Below are 20,691 nucleotides of genomic sequence, written 5' to 3'. Positions count from 1 at the left end.
TTTAGAATATTCTCGAAATTCTGATCAGTTAGCCTTTATTAGTAATAATTCGACCTAGATTAGTCTAATTACAATCATCAGCGTCGCCGCCATCGATTCCCTCTTTGTTAGTTATATGCGAAGGTATGGTAATCATTGTTGAATGAATTGTGCACTTTTGCCCTCTTGCACGGGTGGTGGATTGGTGGAACCAATTAGCAGGTAGTTTACCGTTTTATTCGGATGGATGGCTTTCGCTGTCGCTGCCGTTTCTTAATTATTGGAGCGGAGCTAACGACGGGTGAGGTGAGAACACACGATATCGATTCTAGCATGCAAATTTCAATACATATACTATCTGAATTTATTTTGAAAATATAAATCTCTAATCTACACAACTTTTACGATACTTTTTTGCGGGAAAAACTTTGTATAATTGGATGTTCTCTATACTCTCTCTCTGTACTTTTTAAAAATAAAATCGGATTTAAAGTCTCATCAATTTCAGTTAAACGCTTCGCTGAGATCCAGAATCGTTCTCGCCAGTTAGTGGGTGTGTCTTCTTGGTTAAGGGGCGTGGCTTAACCAAACGTCTAAAACAAATATGCATCAAACTCCCGGTCCGGAGACTGCGTCGTCAAACAACCTATACTACTGCTGCTTAAAACAGTCGATAGCCCTGCGGGTTCGAGGTAACGATCACCTTGTTCAGCAGCTGTTCCACGTGGGGCCACTTGCTTTTCTGCACCACGCGGATCTGCTCCTCGAGCACCTCGCGCGACAGCTTGTCCTCGTACAGCTTGCCGAGGAACCGGAGCAGTCGGCCGTACTGCTTCTGGGTGAACGCGTGCCAAATCGATAGCGGCAGGACCTGGGGACGACAATTATTGCATTTTTTAGCTGTGAATTAAAATTTCAGGGAGAGCGTCTCCTACCTTGGCGTCACTGTAATCGATAAATTTGCCGACGTCATTGAAGATCTGTTCGATTTCCGTCAGCTGATCGACTTCGGCGTCGCCAACCTCGTTACTGTCCACGACGGCCTTGATGAGGCGCAACTTGCAGAGGGCAATCAACTTTTTCTGGGCGGCTTCCAGCAACTGCTGCTTCTGTTTGTCCATTTGACTATAAATAGATTAATTTTAAATCATTTCTTCTCAAATATGTAGTTGTGTCGAGTCTGCGATCAGCAGAGAAGCGAGTCAGACGTGCGTCCCTCACAAACCAAAAAAGTGCTTTAAAAGTGCAAAAAATGCCTCACGGCAAGAAAAAGAGGCGGTCCTCACCAGCAGGATCGGCAGATTTGAAGAAGCTAAAGAATGCCGAAGCGCTACCTGCAAAGCCAGGCAGTTTGAGCAAGGACGCTCAAAATTCGTCTGGAAACCAGTTCGCTACCCTCCCTGTGGACGTAAGCGAGAAGGAAGAATTTGAACGACGGGAAAAGTTGCCACCCATTTTTGTGAAAACATCGTCATCGGATTCGGTGCGAAAGTGGCTGACCGGGTTTATCAAATCTGGTGCTTTACGAGCTTCCATTCGCTTGTGTGCTGATGGACTCAAAATTCTGCTACCTACCAGAAAGGATTACAACTACGTGCGGGATTTCCTGAACAACACAAAGATTGAATACTACAGCCATGACGATCCAGGTAAACGCCCCATGAAACAGGTCCTCCGTGGCCTGTACGACATGGATGTGAGTGTGCTGAAAGAAGAGCTCAAAACTCTTAAGTTGAACGTGATCGAAGTCTTCAAGATGACGAGACACAACAAGGACATCAAGTATCGTGATCAACTGTACCTGGTTCATCTCGAGAAAGGATCGACAACGCCGTCTGAGCTGAAGGCAGTTCGGGCAATTTTCAACATCATCGTGACTTGGGAACGTTATCGCCCAGTGCACCGTGACGTGACACAGTGTTCGAACTGTTTGCAGTTTGGACATGGTGGAAGGAACTGTTTCATCAAGAGTCGTTGTGCAACCTGCGGAGGTGAGCACAAAACTCAAGCTTGCGAAACAATCAACGAGAACATTGAAGCCAAATGCTTCAATTGCGGCGGCGACCATTCGACCAAGAATCGAAGCTGCCCAAAACGAGCTGAGTTTGTGAAAATTCGGCAGCAAGCGACGACGAGGCACCAACCAAATCGTCGTAAAACACCACCAACTTTCACGGACGTGGATTTTCCCGCTTTGGCTTCACCTGGAGCGGGATCTGTTCGAGTGGTTCCAAATCTGCAGCCATTGCCGTTGAATCAGCGGCAAATAGTTGCAGAGAATTCAACACCTCCTGGTTTCAGTCAGCAACCGAAGGAAAACCAACCAGCATCAACGGATGAAGGCAGTAGTGACCTGTTTTCACCACAAGAACTTATGAACATTTTCATCGAGATGACAACAACTCTGCGTGGTTGCAAAACTCGTGCGGAACAAGTAAGAACGCTTGGAGGATTTATCTTAAAATACAGTTCGTAGTTTAATCGTTCTAGTGATTTTGAATATTTCAATGAATTCTTTTTTTAGTTTTAAGTTAGGATTAGTTGTTAAAGTGATTTTTTTTTCTTTTTTTTACCCAAATGTATTCGATTCAATGCAAAAATGTAAAACAATTTGAAGTAAATAAATGAATGTGAACAGTTAATAAGAAAACGAAAAATATAACAAAGATGAAGAGCATGTAGCCATACCACTTAGAATGTAAATGAAATGTAATTATTATAAGAAAGTTCAATAAAGACATATTTAATTTCAAAAAAAAAATGTAGTTGTGTCTTACTCACGTCTTAATTTTAGCAGCGTTCGGTCGGTTATCGGTCTTCAGGCCGTAGTACGCGAGCAGCGCGTTCTGGTCGATATCGTTGATGACCAGGTCGGCCAGCTCGATGATCTTGAGCAGTTTCACCTTCAGCAGTGCCGCTGCCGGCGCTCCACCCTCGAGCTTCTCCAGCCCGGCAATGAACGAAAGCGGCAGACCCGACTTTAGCTCCGAACCACCGTCCAGATTGTCAATCAGTGCCAAATGAGCTCCCAAAAAGTTGGGATTGTCCTTCAGTACGGCTTTGTACACCTGCTCGGCGTTCTCCGCGTCCAGCTTGGCAATTTGCGAGACCTGATAGTCACGAAGTCCTTCGCTGTACTCCTCAAACTTGCTCTTGTTCTCCTTGGGACTTCCCCCAGCCGTTCCGTTCTTCTTCACCGCTGGACCCTCGGTCAGCACGTACTGGAAGTTGTGCGTGTCACACTTCTTGCCCAACTCGTCCTTCGCGTACACGATCGTACCCTCAAGCCACGAGCACTGATTCGGGAACGAAGCCTTCTGCAGCTTCTCGTTACCGATTGGCGCCAGGTAGATCGGTCGCGTGACGCCCGCCGGGAACGCACAGGTCGTGATCTTCTTCCCGTTGGCGATGGCCTGGTTGTACGACTTGTAAATGTCCACCGACAGCGTGTTCGCCAGCTTGATGTGCGCCAGCAGCGTCGCCTCTCCGACCTTCTCCAGCAGCTCCTTCTTCTCGTGGCGAACCTGCAACCGCACCGTGTAGTCGCCCTTCTCCAGCTTCAGGTAGGAATCGTTCGAGTACGCATCCCCACAGCCGACCATCATCTTGTTCGCGTCAAACACCATCCAGAACTGCGACTCGAACTCGCTCTCGTACAGCACGGAGCTGAACAGCGGTGCGTTGAACGCCACCTCCTGGCACTTGTTCAGGTGCAGGCTGTACGACAGCACGTTCTGGTAGATCTGCCGGCCTGGATGGATCACGTCGCGCGCCGTCAGCGGGGTGATCTTCGTGTCCGATGGTTTTAGGACCATGACGGCCGATTTGAGCGAGACCGAGGGCAGGACCTCTTCGGCGGACAGCGTAGTCAGGTCGATCCGGTGGATGCCGGTGGCGCTGTGCATTACCTCTGTAAGGAGAAGTTTTGTTGAGACTACTCAAAGGTGAAATTACGAGTTTAACATACTTCCGTTGAGCGGAGAAATGCCGTGAAATTTGATGGTGTACTTCAGCGGAACGGTGCCAAAGTTGGACCAATACTTGGCGATGCAGACCTCGAGGATGTTATCACCCTGAAATTAGGAGAACTTAGAACTAGCACGGGTTCGTACAGGATAAACAAAAATGACGTATTTGTGAATAGCATCCGATGTACTCAAACTTGTTCACCATCTCCCACTAGTCATCATGCATGTCTAGGAAAGCAAGATGTTCACGATCACTAGAAACGATTTGGGATTCAACTACTACTGGATCGGTTGTCTTCCACCGGCCTAATCAGTGTTTTGTTCAAAGTCAGCTTGTACTTTATGAGAAATCAGGGTCAACACGCCCGCTACATGCTGCGATCCAATCTCAACAGCCGTTTGACATTTACTCTCTCGCTCCTGTTCGTTCGTTCGTCTGACAGATATCTCCACTTACACGCTAAACTTGGTTTACTCTTTTTGCCTTCCTCACTGAGGTAAGGCTATAATCCTGCTCGAAAAATGAACTTTTGAAATACAGCTCGTAGACCTATATTCATGCATACCTATCGACTCAGAATCGAAAACTGAACAAATGTCTGTGTGTGTGTATGTGTGTGTGTGTATGTGTGTGTGTGTATGTGTGTGTGTATGTGTGTGTGTGTGTGTGTATGTATGTATGTGTTCAAAATTCTTGCCAAGTTTTCTCAGCACTGACTGGACCGATTTTGATCAAACCGATTGCATTCGACTTGGTTTAGGGTCCCATACATCGCTATTGAATTGTTTGAAATTTCGATAAGTAGTTCAAAAGTTATATATAAAAATGTGTTTTCACATTTATCCGGATCTCACTTATATGCATGAAAACTATGTCCGGATCCACCATCCAACCCATCGTTGGTTAGGTAATCAAAAGACCTTTCCAACGAGTCCAAAACATTGAAGATCTGGCAACCCTGTCTCGAGTTACGACCACTTAAGTGATATTTATGTACTTTTTGAACCTGAATCTCACTTAAATATATGTAAACGAAGTCCGGATCCATCATCCGACCCATCGTTGGTTTGGTAATCGAAATACCTTTCCAACGAATCCAAAACATTGAAGATCTGGCAACCCTGTCTCGAGATATGTCCTCTTAAGTGGTATTGATGCACTTTTTTGAAGCCGGATCCCACTTAAATGTATGGAAACTATGTCCGGATCCACCATCCGACCCATCGTTGGTTATGTAATCGAAAAACCTTTCCAACGAATCCAAAACACTGAAGATCTGGCAACCCTGTCTCGAGATATGGCCACTTAAGTGATATTGATGCACTTTTTGGAAGCCGGATCTCACTTAAATGTTTGTAAACTATGTCCGGATCCACCATCCGACCCATCGTTGGTTAGGTAATCGAAATACCTTTCCAACGAGCCCAAAACATTGAAGATCTGGCAACCATGTCTCGAGATATGTCCACTTAAGTGATATTGATGTACTTTTTTGAAGCCGGATCCCACTTAAATGTATGTAAACTATGTCCGGATCCACCATCCGACCCATCCTTGGTTAGGTTATCAAAAACCTTTTCCAACGAGTCCAAAACATTGAAGATCTGGCAACCCTGTCTCGAGATATGCCCACTTAAGTGATATTGATGCACTTTTTTGAAGCCGGATCCCACTTAAATGTATGTAAACTATGTCCGGATCCACCACCCGACCCATCGTTGGTTAGATAATCGAAAAACCTTTCCAACGAGTCCAAAACATTGAAGATCTGGCAACCTTGTCTCGAGTTATGATTACTTAAGTTATATGTGTGTACGTTTTTTTCTGGATTCAAAAAAATAGCTGAAATATGTGTCCAAACCACTCATATTACCCATTGTTGGTAAAAAAGAGGAAGGCATCAACCACATAGGTGGATTAAGTTAGTTTTATGTATAGGTGCTACTCTTGGAATAACTCATAACTCTACACCTGCAAGCTGCCGTTCAATTTCAACTCGATGAACCACTAAGCTATGGCGATAACCGATGAGTGCTGTTCTCCAGCTCCGTGATCTCCTTGCTGGAACTTCTTAGATTGAAACCGCAACCTGCTATCATAAACGAGAAGAAACTCTAGAAGTGTTATCCACCCAAAATACGTCATTTTCAAATCCCAAACCCCCCCTCTTTTCTTACCACACACTTGAACGGGTGCACCGTCGTCGCGACGCTGTTGACCGGCAGTATCTTTTGCGTTTCCTGCGCCTTGCAGTACTTCATCGGCAGGATCTGCATCGTGTGGATGAGGAACTTGCCGCCGACGGTGTCGTTCGTGTCGGCGGAAATCATCTCCAGCACGGCCCACGTCGCGTACCGCGGCACCAGGAAGAAGTTGCGCAGGATGGTGTTGGGTTTGCAGCTGATCGCCTCGGAGGCGGTGTACTCGAGCGTTTTCGGATCGACCACGATCGGCTGAACGACGGTGATGGGGACCTCGAAGAGGACGCCCTTTTCCGGGCAGGCCGAGTCGTACGCTTTAATACTGAGGAGGGGATTAGAGAGGGGGAACGGAGGTTGAATTGTAGTGATCTTACCTGGCTCTGTGAACGCCAACGCTCAGTCCGGTGGGATCTACCTTGACGCTAATGGTTCGTGCCGAGTAGCAGAGGTCCAGGAAGGAGCCGCACTGGATCCAAGCTTCGGTTGGAATGAGCGTCAGTCTGACGTTGAAGTTGATCTTGTCGGCGCAAGCCGCGTACTTGTCGTTGAAGAATACTGGCTCGATGTTGACGCTGAACTCCTCCGGCTTGGTAAGCTGACCCTGCCGGATGTGGATGCCCTTGGCTCCGTTGCTGCCGACGCTCACGGCGAACCGCAGCTTGTTCTCGACTAGTCCCGAGTAGGTGGTCAGGTTTTCGAACGCTTTCTCCACGTTCAGCAGACCGTTGCCCTGGGCAAACTTGTCAACGTAGTCGATCTTGGTGGCAGTGTTCCAGAGGGCGCGTTTAATACTGAATGCCGTGTACGGGACGTTCCTCTGCTTGAGGCCGGAGATCAGCAGGGCAACCGATCCGGCAACGTGCGGTGCAGCCATGCTGGTTCCGTTCATCAGCTGTGCCTTGGACATTGTGAACTGTGGAACGGACGCAATGGCCGCACCGGGAGCGCAGACGGTCACACCAAAGCCTCCGTCGATGCACGGGTCGCGGGATGTCCACGTGTAGACGTTCCCCGGAAGCTTCTGTCTAAGGGCGTACTCTGCTTCCATCATTTCAGGGGACACGTACGCACCAACTCCGACGCAGCTCGGCTGGCTTATGTCCGGTGGAGTTCCGATGGTGCACAAAGCAGGACCGTGATTACCCGCTGAAGCGACCCATACAACTCCGTACTTGTTGACCAGCTCACTCATCAGCTCACCAACTCGCCCCGAGTTGGACCAGTGACCGTGCTCGCCGTAGCTCATGTTGATCACGTCGATCCGACGACCTGCCTCGCACAGCTCCATGACCTTGATGATGGCACGGACCAACGCCGTGCCCGTTTCCATCGACCCTAACCGACCGTCTCCAATGGTCAGCGAGACGACCTTGGCAGCCGGTGCCACTCCGTCCAGCTCCGGATTGTCCGGATGGTGACCGCAGGCAATGGACGCCACGTGAGTGCCATGACTCGCTGAAATAACCAAAAATCTTGTGTAAAATTACCCCGTGTGGGTCACCCTTCCCAACTTACAGCACATCCCGACAATCTCCAGCACGTCCCCGCCGTCATGCACGTTCACCGATATCGACAAAAAGTCGTCCAGATTCGCCATCTGATGTGTCCGCCCGTACTCGCCCACGTGCACGGCCCGCTCCAGATCGCCGCACTCGGTCGTATCGATCACCGCCACCCAGCCGGCCTCGGTCGCGTACAACACGCAGTCATAAGTTGTCTTCAAATCCCCATACTTCTTCTCACACCCGTTCAAGTACTCCAACGTACAGTCCAAGTTCTCCTTCGCGAGCCGCTCCTTCAGCGGCAAACTCTGCACGGCCGGATTCTTCGCCTCAAACTCCGCCACGTCCCGGCTGGCCCCCGCCAGCGTCCGCTTGTGCGCTTCGTCCCACGTTTTCAGCTTGCAGTCGGCGACGATCTTTTCGCGAATCCGCGACGGGTACAGATCGTGCATGCTCTTCAGCCCCAGCCGGAACTCGCCCGCCGGGGACAGGTTCTTGGTCTTCATGGCGGTGGACAGGCGCAGCACGCGACCGGACAGACCGACGATGGTGCCGTCGGCGGATGCCGTCACCACTTTGCTGGTGTCGACGTCGCCGCAGCCAGAGCAGTCGAAGCGCTCGATCACTTTTACATCGCCACCGGGGATGGTCTGAGAGGGCGTGAGAAATGGTTAGGAAGTGATTGTTGACGTTGGATAGCGTCGTATTACGTTATTTACGGTATTTTAGTTAAACAGTGATTTTTGACAATCTTTTATAAATAATGTAAATTGCAGGTCAAATGTGCGCTTCCCCAACACGGATGTGAACTTGAAGTTCTTAGAAAGCTAACATGCATATAATTCACCCTTTAAACACTCAGCGATAGAGTGCCGTCGTCGTTTTTTCTTGTAATGTCCTTTGTGGTTCCTCGAATCCATTCTTCTGTTGTTCGTTAAATGACTTCATAACATTTCGCATCACCATCTCCTCGTTTACAATCTTTTTTATCGGAGTACACATCTTTGCGTTTCAAATGACGAAACTTTTAGCGTGAACAAAACTCTTGTAGGGGAGTGTGGGGTAATTTGGACACCCTAAGGAAATTGCTCTGCCACGGGCTGTATGGATATTTTAAACACTCAGAAAAAAGTACTGGCAAAATCCATAAGAACGTCTTATGACCTTTCGACATCAGGATTTTATTCGGATGTCATAAGATTTTCTTATGGCTGGGAGGGGAAATTTGGCAAAGCCGTCAATTAAGATTTTCATTGAGTTATCTTATGACATTCATAGATGGAATTGTGTACAGAATATATGGCAATGCTCATGGAGATTATATTAATAAACATTGTTTTTTATACCCATTTTTTTCTTATTTTTAATTAAATGAAAACAAAGATTTATTTAAATTTTAAACGTATATATTTTTAAATTATCGTAATATACCCAAAACTTCATTTCCTTCCGCTGCTCGTCGTTCCGTTGGTTTACGCAGCCTCCGATTTAATCGTCTTTTGCTGGTGATTCGGCATGTTCTGCCGGATGGCCACCACCTTCGGCATGACCGCGTTAATCAAACTTAAACCTTCAACCGCTGCTCGGAACTGTCCTCACCGATGCTATTTTCCGGATCCTTCTGGAGGATGCTGGGGAGGGCCGCCGGCGGAACCAACGGCCATTGATATTACCTAAAATACCAAAACAAAATATTCAACTTCGAACCAAAACCCACGAAACACCCGCCACAGAACTTACCTGTGTCTTGGAGGTCGCGGTAAAACTCATAGCGGCGGCGGCAGCTTTGTGAAATAGTTACCGGAACGAACTACGGGGCGATTTGGAGTAGCGAGCGTTTAAAATTGTCTGCTCGATCCGTCCATTCGCCATCTTGAAATGTCAAAAAATTTCACACTAGCATCATACGCGAAAACCATTGAAAAATTACAGATGAATTTCATAAGAATTTCTTATGAAGTCCATAGTCTATCAGCAGTGGACCAAATACATAAGTAAAGTTTAGTTATAACCATATGAATTTATAGTGACGGTCATAAGATTGTCTATGAAAAGCGCGAGAGCCTAGTGGATACTCAAATCAGGCAGCACATAAGATGTAGTCTTATGAAAATCTTACATTCTTTTTCCTCAGTGAAGGAATGTGGATGACACCAGAGGATAATAGAGATCATATTTGATAGAAAAATGTAATTCATTTCGATAAATTTTGATGAAAAAGCCATTTTTATCGCAAAAATTAAAAGGTGTCCAAATTACCCCCACATTTTTGTGTGGGGGTAATATGAACACCCCTATGGGGTAATTTGGACATGCCTTGTGGGGTAATATGGACATACCTTGTGGGGTAATATGGACACCTTTTGTGGCGTAATTTGGACACTGTTGAAGAATAAGTTTAACATTTTTTGAGCATGTTTGAAGGATAACCTGGTTTTTTAATTACTTTATATTTTGAAGTGTTGCTCACAATATTTCATAAAAGGTTTAAATAATGATTTTGTGATACAACTATATTTCAATAGGAAGATAACAAATTGTTCAGTGTAGTATACATAATTTAATCATTCTTTCTGAAATGATTTAAACATTGATTCTGGATTAGGCACAAGTATAGTTTTTAGTCATCAAGGTATCGTTTAGATTTATATAAATCAATCTTTATGTAGAACTAATTAACCTGAAACTATCCATATTTTTTTAATTTTACATTCTGTGGCCCTTCAAATTTAAATAATATTATAAACCAGCATAGAAATTAGAAATGTCAAAGAAATTAATTAAAAGCAATCAACATTAGAGTCTAGTTGAACGCCAAATGTACAGTAATCAGATTTTCATCAATTCGAATATTAGAATAAATTTATCTAAATTAAAAAAAGGGGTTTTGTGAAAGTTCTCATTGTCCACATTCCTTTTTGAGTGTTTTGACATTTTAAATCCCTCTAAATTTAACAAAATCCCTTTAAAAACTCAACCAACCATGAAAGTTACTTTTTTTTACCTGACAGGTAGACTTTCAGGTATGTCCAAATTACCCCACAAGCCATTCTATCATAAATTGCAATTTTTGAAGAAAAAAAATGGATAAAATGCACAATTTTTATACGTACATATCTCAGGCATCGTCCAAGCTACCCCCTTAAACAAAAATTGACTTCTTTTTTTGTCATATAACCCCTGCAAAACCTTATTTCCCAACCCTCAAATACTAGAACTTAAGACGGGGCCAACCGGCCTTTGGAATCTTTTACATATTATACCAAAACTACTTAACCTATTCCAACTTTTTTGGTTTATTCATACTCCTAGGCCATTACTAGTACTAGCCTTATCACTTAAATTGCCGTTTTCACTTTATATCCGAAGAAAACGTGATTTTTAAAGGGGTGTCCAAATTACCCCCACTGTCCATATTACCCCAAACTCCCCTAGGTGCCTTTTCGGGCATTCATACGTGTTAATTGCCTGTGTATACTTACATTTATGGAATTTTCCATGCTTCTTTGCATTGGTCTAGAAATTGTTTATTTATACCCAATGCTCCTTCAGTTGTTGCAGGTGCACCGAAATAGTTTAAAGACATTTCCTGTTTATGTTTTTTTTTGTGCATGGGACAAAACGTCTCCGCTCGTATGTAAAGATTTGTCTTTAGTTGTCTTTGGAAATCTAGCTCTTCATCGGCATTAGCTGCTTCTGAAGTGTCGATGGTTCCAATCTGTCGTGATCGGGGACTTTCTTTTATAATAAAAACACAGATATTTTGCAATTAACAAACAACACGTCTTATTCCACAGAAATTAACCACAAAACTGATTTGACAATCTTCATTCTCTCTTTCGCCAGCCGCGCGCATCTCGTTGTTTTCTCGCTTGTTGTTCTCTCTCGCAGCTCGCTAGCGCGCTCTCGCACTCCATCCGCAATCAGCTAACAAGGTAATATTCATGAAGGTGCGCACTTTTTGTTGCGCTCTTAACTATTATTTATGAATTATATCAATGTTATAATAAATACTCATTCAATAATTTATTACATATTCAATCCTGCAACCCATAATCCCTACATTCTCCCTCTTTTCTACTCTCAAGATGACGAATATCAATCATAATTCCAAACAGAAAAATTGCATGAATGCTAAATCAATCAATGTTTTTTTTAAATTTCCTAAAAGATATTCGTCGGGTTCCTTGACTTTGTTTTCATGCTGATCTAAATACGAAAGCGCAGTCTTCGAAATGTTTCATCTATGTTGTCCAAGAGACTAACATCCGATCGCAGGAGTTGTAGAAAATGGAATGCACTGATGAGGTTGAAAATTTAAAACACCTGAAAATATAAGAAAAAGAAAAAAAACGAGGAGAAAAACAAAAACCACAAATATTTCTCAAATAAACGCAGGTTTATCAATTTTTTTATGCAATACGAGATTAGTGATTGTTTACCTGATTTTCTTTAAATTTTATGTAATTTAAAATTAAAAAGCAAATTTTACAAACATTGCTGAAACAACACAACACGATTTAAAAAAAATAATAATTCAAATTCAAAAGCAATTTTTTTTAAACATTTCGAATTAAATGGAAAAAAAAAATTATTTTTCTTCATTATCATTTTGTGAATATGATATATAAAACAATGTGTTCTAAATTCAAAAATCTAACATGCTGCTGACTTAAATAACAAATGAAGCATAATCCTGGCGTTTTTTAAGTTTTAAATTCATGTGTACCATATAAAACAAAGAATAAACATTTCTAAAAATATATACAATGTGGTAATTTATTTAATTTATTAAAAAAAAATCTGAAACAAAAACTATGACAGGCACAGATATTGTTTTTACTCAAATTTACACTTTGAATTTATGTGCGCCCGCCACGGAGTTCAAATCGATCAGCCCAGTGCCACGTCCGATTGATCCACCAGACGGGACTTGAAGTTAAACATAAACTGATTTTAATATTAAATGCAGTCGTGACGAAAAGTATATGTTTGTAATTAATACCCAAAAACACCCAAAATGGATCTACAAGCAAGCTTATTCCTTCCTCATTTTCAATATTTTTATTTGTACTTTTCTGTAATTTATTCCCAACCAAGCTGTACAGCTAAAACAAACAACTTTTTTTTTATATATATAAAGGCTAATATGGAGATCGGAAGGAAAGGAAGGCTTTACGAACAGCAGAACAAAGGAGAGGGAGCGTTTTCTTGGGGCTTTTCTTCACCCTATCTGGCTTGCTTTCGCTTCTACTGCTGCCCATTTGATTTTTTTCTTGACCGGTTCCTTCTGATGTACATACACCGCTTAACGTCGTCGGCTTAACATTGTATCAAAAATTACCGCATTTTAACTAATTTTGAAACTGTTTATAAATCATGGCAAAAATTACTAAAATGCAAAATCAGTAATATTTTAAAAGAATTTGTTTTCATCAGTACCGGTACACTTTCATAAATTAAAAAATAGTCCGTATTTCAGTTTAGGATGATTTCTTAAAAAGCAATCTCAATAAATGAAGCAAATTGCAAAAATAATATAAATAATTCAATTAATGCTCAAAATGTGCTTTGCTGCACAAAATATTTTTTTTTATAAAAAAAAATAAAATCAAATGTTGTTTATTCTTGCCTCAAAAGCTTTCTTAAATTTTTTTTATCGATTTAACGATTTTGTTCTGTAAATGCATGGTAGTATCAACATTTTTCAACTTTTATATTAAAATTTTGAACTTTCTATTAATATTCACTTACGCGATCTTTTAACCAAACAAACGATAGTTTTTACCGAATAGTTTTTTTTCTCTGTTGTGTCTACTTAATAATATTTTTGTTTATCTTGAAACAAAACATAGTTCAGAAAATATTATTCTAATGAATAAAACAAAATCTTGTGGTAAATTGTTGCAATAAAAATAAAATATATAAACTGAAATAAATGGCGTTCCGCTATGTTCGATTTCTATTATATGTCAAATTAATTTTCTCTTCAAATTGTATTTATTGTAGCTAAAGGTATGGATTCAAGCACTTTTGATATTACCGTAGATTAGATTATTTAATGTTACATTTAATCATGATCAAAACAATGTTTAAGGTCATTTTATTTATAAATACCTTCAAAATGTACTGTGCTTATCAGATAACAAAAAAAAATATTTTATTCAATTATTCTTGTAATGCATAGATTGCAATCTGACTACTTTCTCAAAGAGTTCCAGCTCAGGCGAAACATTTTTCAAACTACCACCGCAGAGGTCTGTCAGGCTCCAACACGGAGGAGACCATAAGAGACCATCCTAACCATAAATTCCATTCAAAACGTATCTTGCTTATCTAAAAACAGCTGAAAGATTTTTTCAATGTTTTATTTTTAAATGTTTTGTTTTATTTTTCTCGTAATGTAAAATGGGTTCCAAGCAACTTTGATATATTACTTGAGTAGATTGTTCACAGAAACTTAATTTTTTTTTAATCACGATCTTTACGATCCCTGTCAATAATTTCTTTTCTTATTTAAAATTTTAACTTTTTCTTTGTTGATAAACTGCTGTTATGTAATTTGTAAAAGTTTGGTTTCATAATTAAGTACAATCGATTAAAGAACCCCAAAGTTTCTTTAATTTATTTCAAAATAATGTTTCTCTTAATTGAATTTTGATACATTTACTTTACTAAAATTCTGAAAGTTTTGTTTTTTTTTCAACTCAATAAACTAATACAGTGTTAAAATATAATTTCTATCGAAATTAATGAATGATTTTGAACTATTTTGATACAAATAACAGATATTGCATTGAAAAATAAAAATAAATATAAATATTTCCTAGTTTTTTTTTTTAAATAATGTTTTTTTTTCGTTGCTCAAATTGTCACTCATACTTCTCAATTCAAAATTAATAATTAAATATTTGTATTATTTTCTCTTGTGACGCAACGCTCTCACACTTTAAATTATATTTTAAGCATTTCTGATCATTAACCATTCCTTTATTTATGCATCAAATTAATTATTAAGTGAATGATTTTACCTTTTTTAACTAATAATGTATTGTTCATGTTAACGATTACTTAAATTTTTACTTCCCTGTGAAATAATGTTGGGTTTCAAGCAACTTTTGTATCACAGCTGAGTAAATCGATTAAAGTAACAATTAACCATAACTACTATCAATATGGAATACTTAATCATTAACGTCTTTCAATTTAGAGGTTTATCTTTCAAGAGAGGACAACTCCAGTGTTAGATAAAGTGACAACCGTTTTAGTCCTATTCGATGAATTTAAAATCATTTTTTTAGGTAGTTCACAGACATAACTCCAAAATACATATTGCTTTATCTGTGGATACCAAAAGTGCTCACTTTCACATTTAAATTTATTTATTCATTTTCTTAGGTCAATTTCTTTTGTGATGTTAAAGACGGTTCTTAATTGAATGAAAAGATTTGCTGAACAATATATTTCTAAAATCCATAAGGCTCCTTCTGCGAAGTTATTTAAAAAAAATCATCACAAAAGTCTGTCGGGTTCCTTTATCGAGGAGATTGTTATCTGACTGCTTTCGCAAAGAACTCCAGCACAGATTATTCATTTTTTTTTTTAATCTGACTACCATCACAGAGGTCTGTCTGTCAGGCTCTAACACAGAGAAGACTTTTTTCTGACTACCATGGCAGAAGTCTGTCAGGATCCAACAAAGAGGAGACTTTTTTTCTGACTACCATCGCAGAGGTCTGTCAGGCTCCAACACAGAGGAGACTTTTTTTCTGACTACCATCGCAGAGGTCTGTCAGGCTCCAACACAGAGGAGACTTTTTTCTGACTACCATCGCAGAGGTCTGTCAGGCTCCAACACAGAGGAGACTTTTTTTCTGACTACCATCACAGAGGTCTGTCAGGCTCCAACACAGAGGAGACTTTTTTCTGACTACCATCGCAGAGGTCTGTCAGGCTCCAACACAGAGGAGACTTTTTTCTGACTACCATCGCAGAGGTCTGTCAGGCTCCAACACAGAGGAGACTTTTTTCTGACTACCATCGCAGAGGTCTGTCAGGCTCCAACACAGAGGAGACTTTTTTCTGACTACCATCACAGAGGTCTGTCAGGCTCCAACACAGAGGAGACTTTTTTCTGACTACCATCGCAGAGGTCTGTCAGGCTCCAACACAGAGGAGACTTTTTTTCTGACTACCATCGCAGAGGTCTGTCAGGCTCCAACACAGAGGAGACTTTTTTTCTGACTACCATCGCAGAGGTCTGTCAGGCTCCAACACAGAGGAGACTTTTTTTCTGACTACCATCGCAGAGGTCTGTCAGGCTCCAACACAGAGGAGACTTTTTTTCTGACTACCATCACAGAGGTTTGTCAGTCTCCAACACAGAAGAGACTTCAAAATTAACTATGACTAATCAATTATAACGGCAAAAAACGTTGCTCAAATCAAATTTCAAAGCAAAACATTGATTGTCAATTTCTGCATAAATCTATAAAATTTTCATTAGAATTCTAAAACGATAGTTTTCAATTTCCACAGCATCAAGCAACAATCTAATATTGCATCAAATTCACATTAAAAATTTATCGTCAATAATAACAACAATCAAATCTTCATTCAAATGAGAACTATACATTTTTCATTAACCATAAAATTAATAATCAAATTTAGCATCAACTTCAAAACAAAACACTGGTCATCAATTACCATATGAACAATCAAATATTGCGTCAAATTTAAAACTCAAAATTGCCCATCATAAAACCACAATCAAATATTGCATGAAATTTAAAACCGAAAAAAAAATACCTTTCTATAATAACAAAACTCAAATTCTGAAAACAAATCTTGGCCTTCGATTGCCACAACAAAAAGCAAATCTATCATCATATTCAAAATAATAACTGGTTTTCGATTACCACAATATCAATCAAACCTCGTATCTTAATCGAAACAAAATATTGGTTTTCATTTATCGCAAAAATAAGCAAATTTGTCATCTTATCATAACAAAACATTGGTCTTTAATTCCCTCATCAACAATCAACTCTTTCAATCAAAATTAAACCTGTAAATTTTGTAATTTGTGATTTTATTGGACTTTGCATCAAGTTATTGCCACAACAAGCATATCTTTCATTAAATTTAAAACAAAACTAACAAGAAGCAAATATTTATCTTATTCAAAAATAAACATTGGTCTTCAATTACCAAAATAACCAGCATCCAATCCAAAATAAAAATAATGATCATCAATAATAACAACAATCCATAACAATCAAATTTTGCATCAAATTCAAAACAAAACATTGGTCGTCAATTATAATAACAACTATAAAATTCAAACAACAAATTTGATTTCAATTACCAAAACAACAACTAAATTAAAAACAAATTATCTACCTTCAATCGCAAACTAATCCTCCATCAAATTCAAAAAGAAATATTGATTTTCAATTTCCACAATCTTGTCAAATCTTTTGTCAAATTATAAACAAAATATTGATTTTCATCAATCACAAAAATAAGAAAAAAAAAATTGAAGTCTAATTCGTAACAAAACATTGGAGTTCAATTTCCACAACAACAATTAAACATTGCATCAAATTAAAACAAAACATTGGTCGTCAATCAAAACAACAACAATCAAATCTAAAGCAAAAATGTGATCGTACAAAAACAATCAAATTTCGAGCAAATTATTTGCCTTCAAATTCCACCATTAACTTAGAATAAAACATTGGTTTTCAATTATCACAACGAAAAGCCAAACTTACTACTTCAAAACAAAACATTCGTTCCCAATATCACAACAACAAGCAAATCATTCATTAAATTCAAGACCGTCAATTATCGCAGATAGTTTTATGCCTTTTATCAATTTCAAATAACAAGTTCAAGCAAACATCTACCTGTTTCAAAACACAGGCAAAACAACAAAGCGAAACTTTGGACCTGCATACTGGCAGGTAAACAAAACTGTTGGATTTCACAACACAACAATTCAAGCAAAACAAATGATCTTTCATGAATCAAAAGGTTCGACTTACCGGACTGTGCCATTGTCGTGATCGGGGACTTTCTTTTATAATAAAAACACAGATATTTTGCAATTAACAAACAACACGTCTTATTCCACAGAAATTAACCACAAAACTGATTTGACAATCTTCATTCTCTCTTTCGCCAGCCGCGCGCATCTCGTTGTTTTCTCGCTTGTTGTTCTCTCTCGCAGCTCGCTAGCGCGCTCTCGCACTCCATCCGCAATCAGCTAACAAGGTAATATTCATGAAGGTGCGCACTTTTTGTTGCGCTCTTAACTATTATTTATGAATTATATCAATGTTATAATAAATACTCATTCAATAATTTATTACATATTCAATCCTGCAACCCATAATCCCTACACAATCGTCATCATAACCTTCCTTTTCCAACTCCTGTTATTCAAGTCGTCTATTTATGTCGGGGGTTCAGACAATTAGTTTCAAACATAACAGCATGTTAAGGCAATTTTGGAACAAGCATTGAATGTCCTACAAATCTAGACGTTGGGAAAGTTTTAAGCCTTACCACAGATTTACAAGTGATTTTTATTCGTGACGTTAAAGCAATAATAATTTTTAAGCTTTGTCAAAAAATGACAAGAAACTACAATAAAACTAGATTGCGAGATAATTGGTCAAAATCAAATCATTCTCAGATCAAATTAAACGCATTGATTGTTCCATCTTTCGTGTTTAGCCCAAATTATCTCAGATTCTTTGCCAAAATAGCCGATATTCCAAGCGTACAGTTCAATGTACCCTGAATTATGCATTTGAATTGCACCCAGGACAAAACAACAGAACGACACACTCCGGAGCACATAACTCGGTCGCTCGTGGATGCGACGTCAACTCCTCTGCAAGATAAGCAATATTATTTTCGCTCATCCACAAATTTGTTTTTCTTTTCCTCCAACTTTTTTATCTCTCTTGGCTCAAAAGCCCAGCAGAGTGTGGGCAACTACAAAGGCAACAACAGCAATAAAAAAATGAAAGAAAAAGACAATTGCGACGACGATGAGTTGCCAAATTTGAAACTTGAGATATTCACAAAGAAGTCGCGGAAGAGCACTTTCACCCCAGTTTGGCGACCATAACCTACTCCCACCGGGGGCCGTTCCGGAGTCTGTCGTGAAGATCAGTCAAAATTCTCAAAAAAAGAAAGCAAAATGAGCAAAACCTCGTCCATCTTACCTCGAGCCCTTTGGCGAGCGGGTCTACGCCGGAATCGAGCACCGCGATCGTCACGTCCTGGCCGTTGTAGGTCGGGAACTTGCGGACAAAGTTGAGCGCCCCGGTTTCGTTCTTCGGAACGAGCGACCCGGCCGGGAATTTCGCGTCGACGACGGCACTTTCCATTTTTCTAACTTTCGTGACTACTGCTACTGAAGTTCTGCTGCTGCTGCGATTTTGTGAGGTTTGACAGATTGGCTGTGTGTGGGATTGGGTGGGGTGAGAGAGAAAGTGGGATGAGAGAGGGTGGGAGAGAAGAAAGAAAATAAACGATTAGGCTGGTATGCACCCGCAGGCGTTACGGTATTTGGCACAGATTTGATCAGGTAAACTTTTTTGAATAATTCAAAAAAGGAACCATCCATAAACAACGTGGACACCTTGGGGAGGAGGGGTCCAGGTCTCGTGGCCATAGAGGACTGCCGGTCTAATCAGTGTTTTGTACATCGTCAGCTTCGTGCGGCGTTGCACTCCATCCGATGTGAGGGTCTTCCGTAATCCAAAGAGAGCACGATTACCAGCAAAAATACGAGTCCAGATCTGCTGGTGTCGATGTCGGGTTACCAGCGATCCCAAGTACACGGACTCGTTCACTTCCTCCAACTTATCATCATTCACAGTTAGAGGAGTCAGACTTGGGGGCCGGCGTCCTTCGAACCCCTTTTTCTTAGTCGTATTCATGCCCAGTCCTACACGTCTTGCCTATACCTTCAGTCGGGTGTAGACATCTTTCACCGTCCGAGGCCACAATGTCTATGACATCTGCAGAAGTATGCAGCTGGTAGGACTTGTTCATGATCGTGCCACTCGTTTCGATGCCCGCCATTCGAATAATGCCCTCAAGGACGATGTTGAACAGTGCATTGAATAAGCCATCACCGCAGCCCTCGGCTTGATCCAAAGGGTTTCCGCTGATTTCCAAGATAGCCTTGATCAGCCGAGTCAGTCGATTGTATCATTGGCCGCCTTGAAATCGATGAAGATGTGATGTGTGGGCACGTTGTACTCACAACATTTCTCGAGGATTTGTCGAAGACAAAATATTTTGTCCGTTGTAGCTCTCAATCCAATGGTAAGTCCCCACGAACCTCTTGGCATGGAGTGACAGCTGACGGCAGAGGATCTAGGACAAGGTTATAGGTAGCGTTGATAAGCGTGATGCAACGGTAACATTAAGTGATTAAGTACAAAATCTGTACCACGTAACGTAACTAGTCTGTGTCCTAAATCACTGTGGGCAAAACACGCAAATTATGAGAAATATTTAATTCCCACTCACTCTTGTTCCGCTACAAGCTGACCGTAAAACAAACAGACAACGTTTTCCAAGGAACCTTGTAAGCATTACTTGCTAAATGCAACTTAAAACTGAAATTTAACTCTAGTTTTTCACACAAAACAGCAAAACTTTTATCACGCACGAAATTCACACGCGCGTTTCATAATCAAAACAAAACTCTCTCGTGTCTTTTCCTCTCTCAAAATCGAATACCATAACGCCTGCCCAGTGTGACCGCGGTGACCGCGACTGAACTCATTTTTTTGACAGTTCTCTTTTGCTCTCTCCTCCGCCTTTCGTGCATACGTCACACACGTCAGATGAAGAGGAAAACTCGCTGCATTTCGCTGTTCGACGTTCTTGCGTGAATCGCCGGAGTTCGGGAAAAAGTTGTGAATTTCTGTGATTTTGTGCAAATTTACGAGTCGGTGGATTAGTCCTGCAAATTTGCGATTGTTTACGGTGCTCGGAGCAATATAACA

General features: G+C 40.7%; 1 protein-coding gene across 1 annotated transcript; it reads right to left on the bottom strand.

The window, feature by feature from the left end:
- On the bottom strand, positions 1-20,363 carry LOC6047508 (tripeptidyl-peptidase 2). Its single transcript, XM_001864524.2, has 9 exons — positions 20,210-20,363; positions 18,892-19,128; positions 7,665-8,301; positions 6,524-7,604; positions 6,126-6,471; positions 3,947-4,052; positions 2,761-3,889; positions 915-1,104; positions 1-850 (listed from the first exon to the last, which is right to left on the bottom strand). Exons 1-9 carry the CDS (start codon positions 20,273-20,275, stop codon positions 641-643), a joined length of 4,002 nt encoding a protein of 1,333 aa, XP_001864559.2. The 5' UTR covers positions 20,276-20,363; the 3' UTR covers positions 1-640.
- Positions 20,364-20,691: the final 328 nt, after the last annotated feature.

Source organism: Culex quinquefasciatus, chromosome 3 (assembly GCF_015732765.1).
Source record: "Culex quinquefasciatus strain JHB chromosome 3, VPISU_Cqui_1.0_pri_paternal, whole genome shotgun sequence".
In the NCBI taxonomy this organism is placed as follows: Eukaryota; Metazoa; Arthropoda; class Insecta; order Diptera; family Culicidae; genus Culex; species Culex quinquefasciatus.
This window is presented reverse-complemented; position numbering and strand designations above follow the sequence as displayed.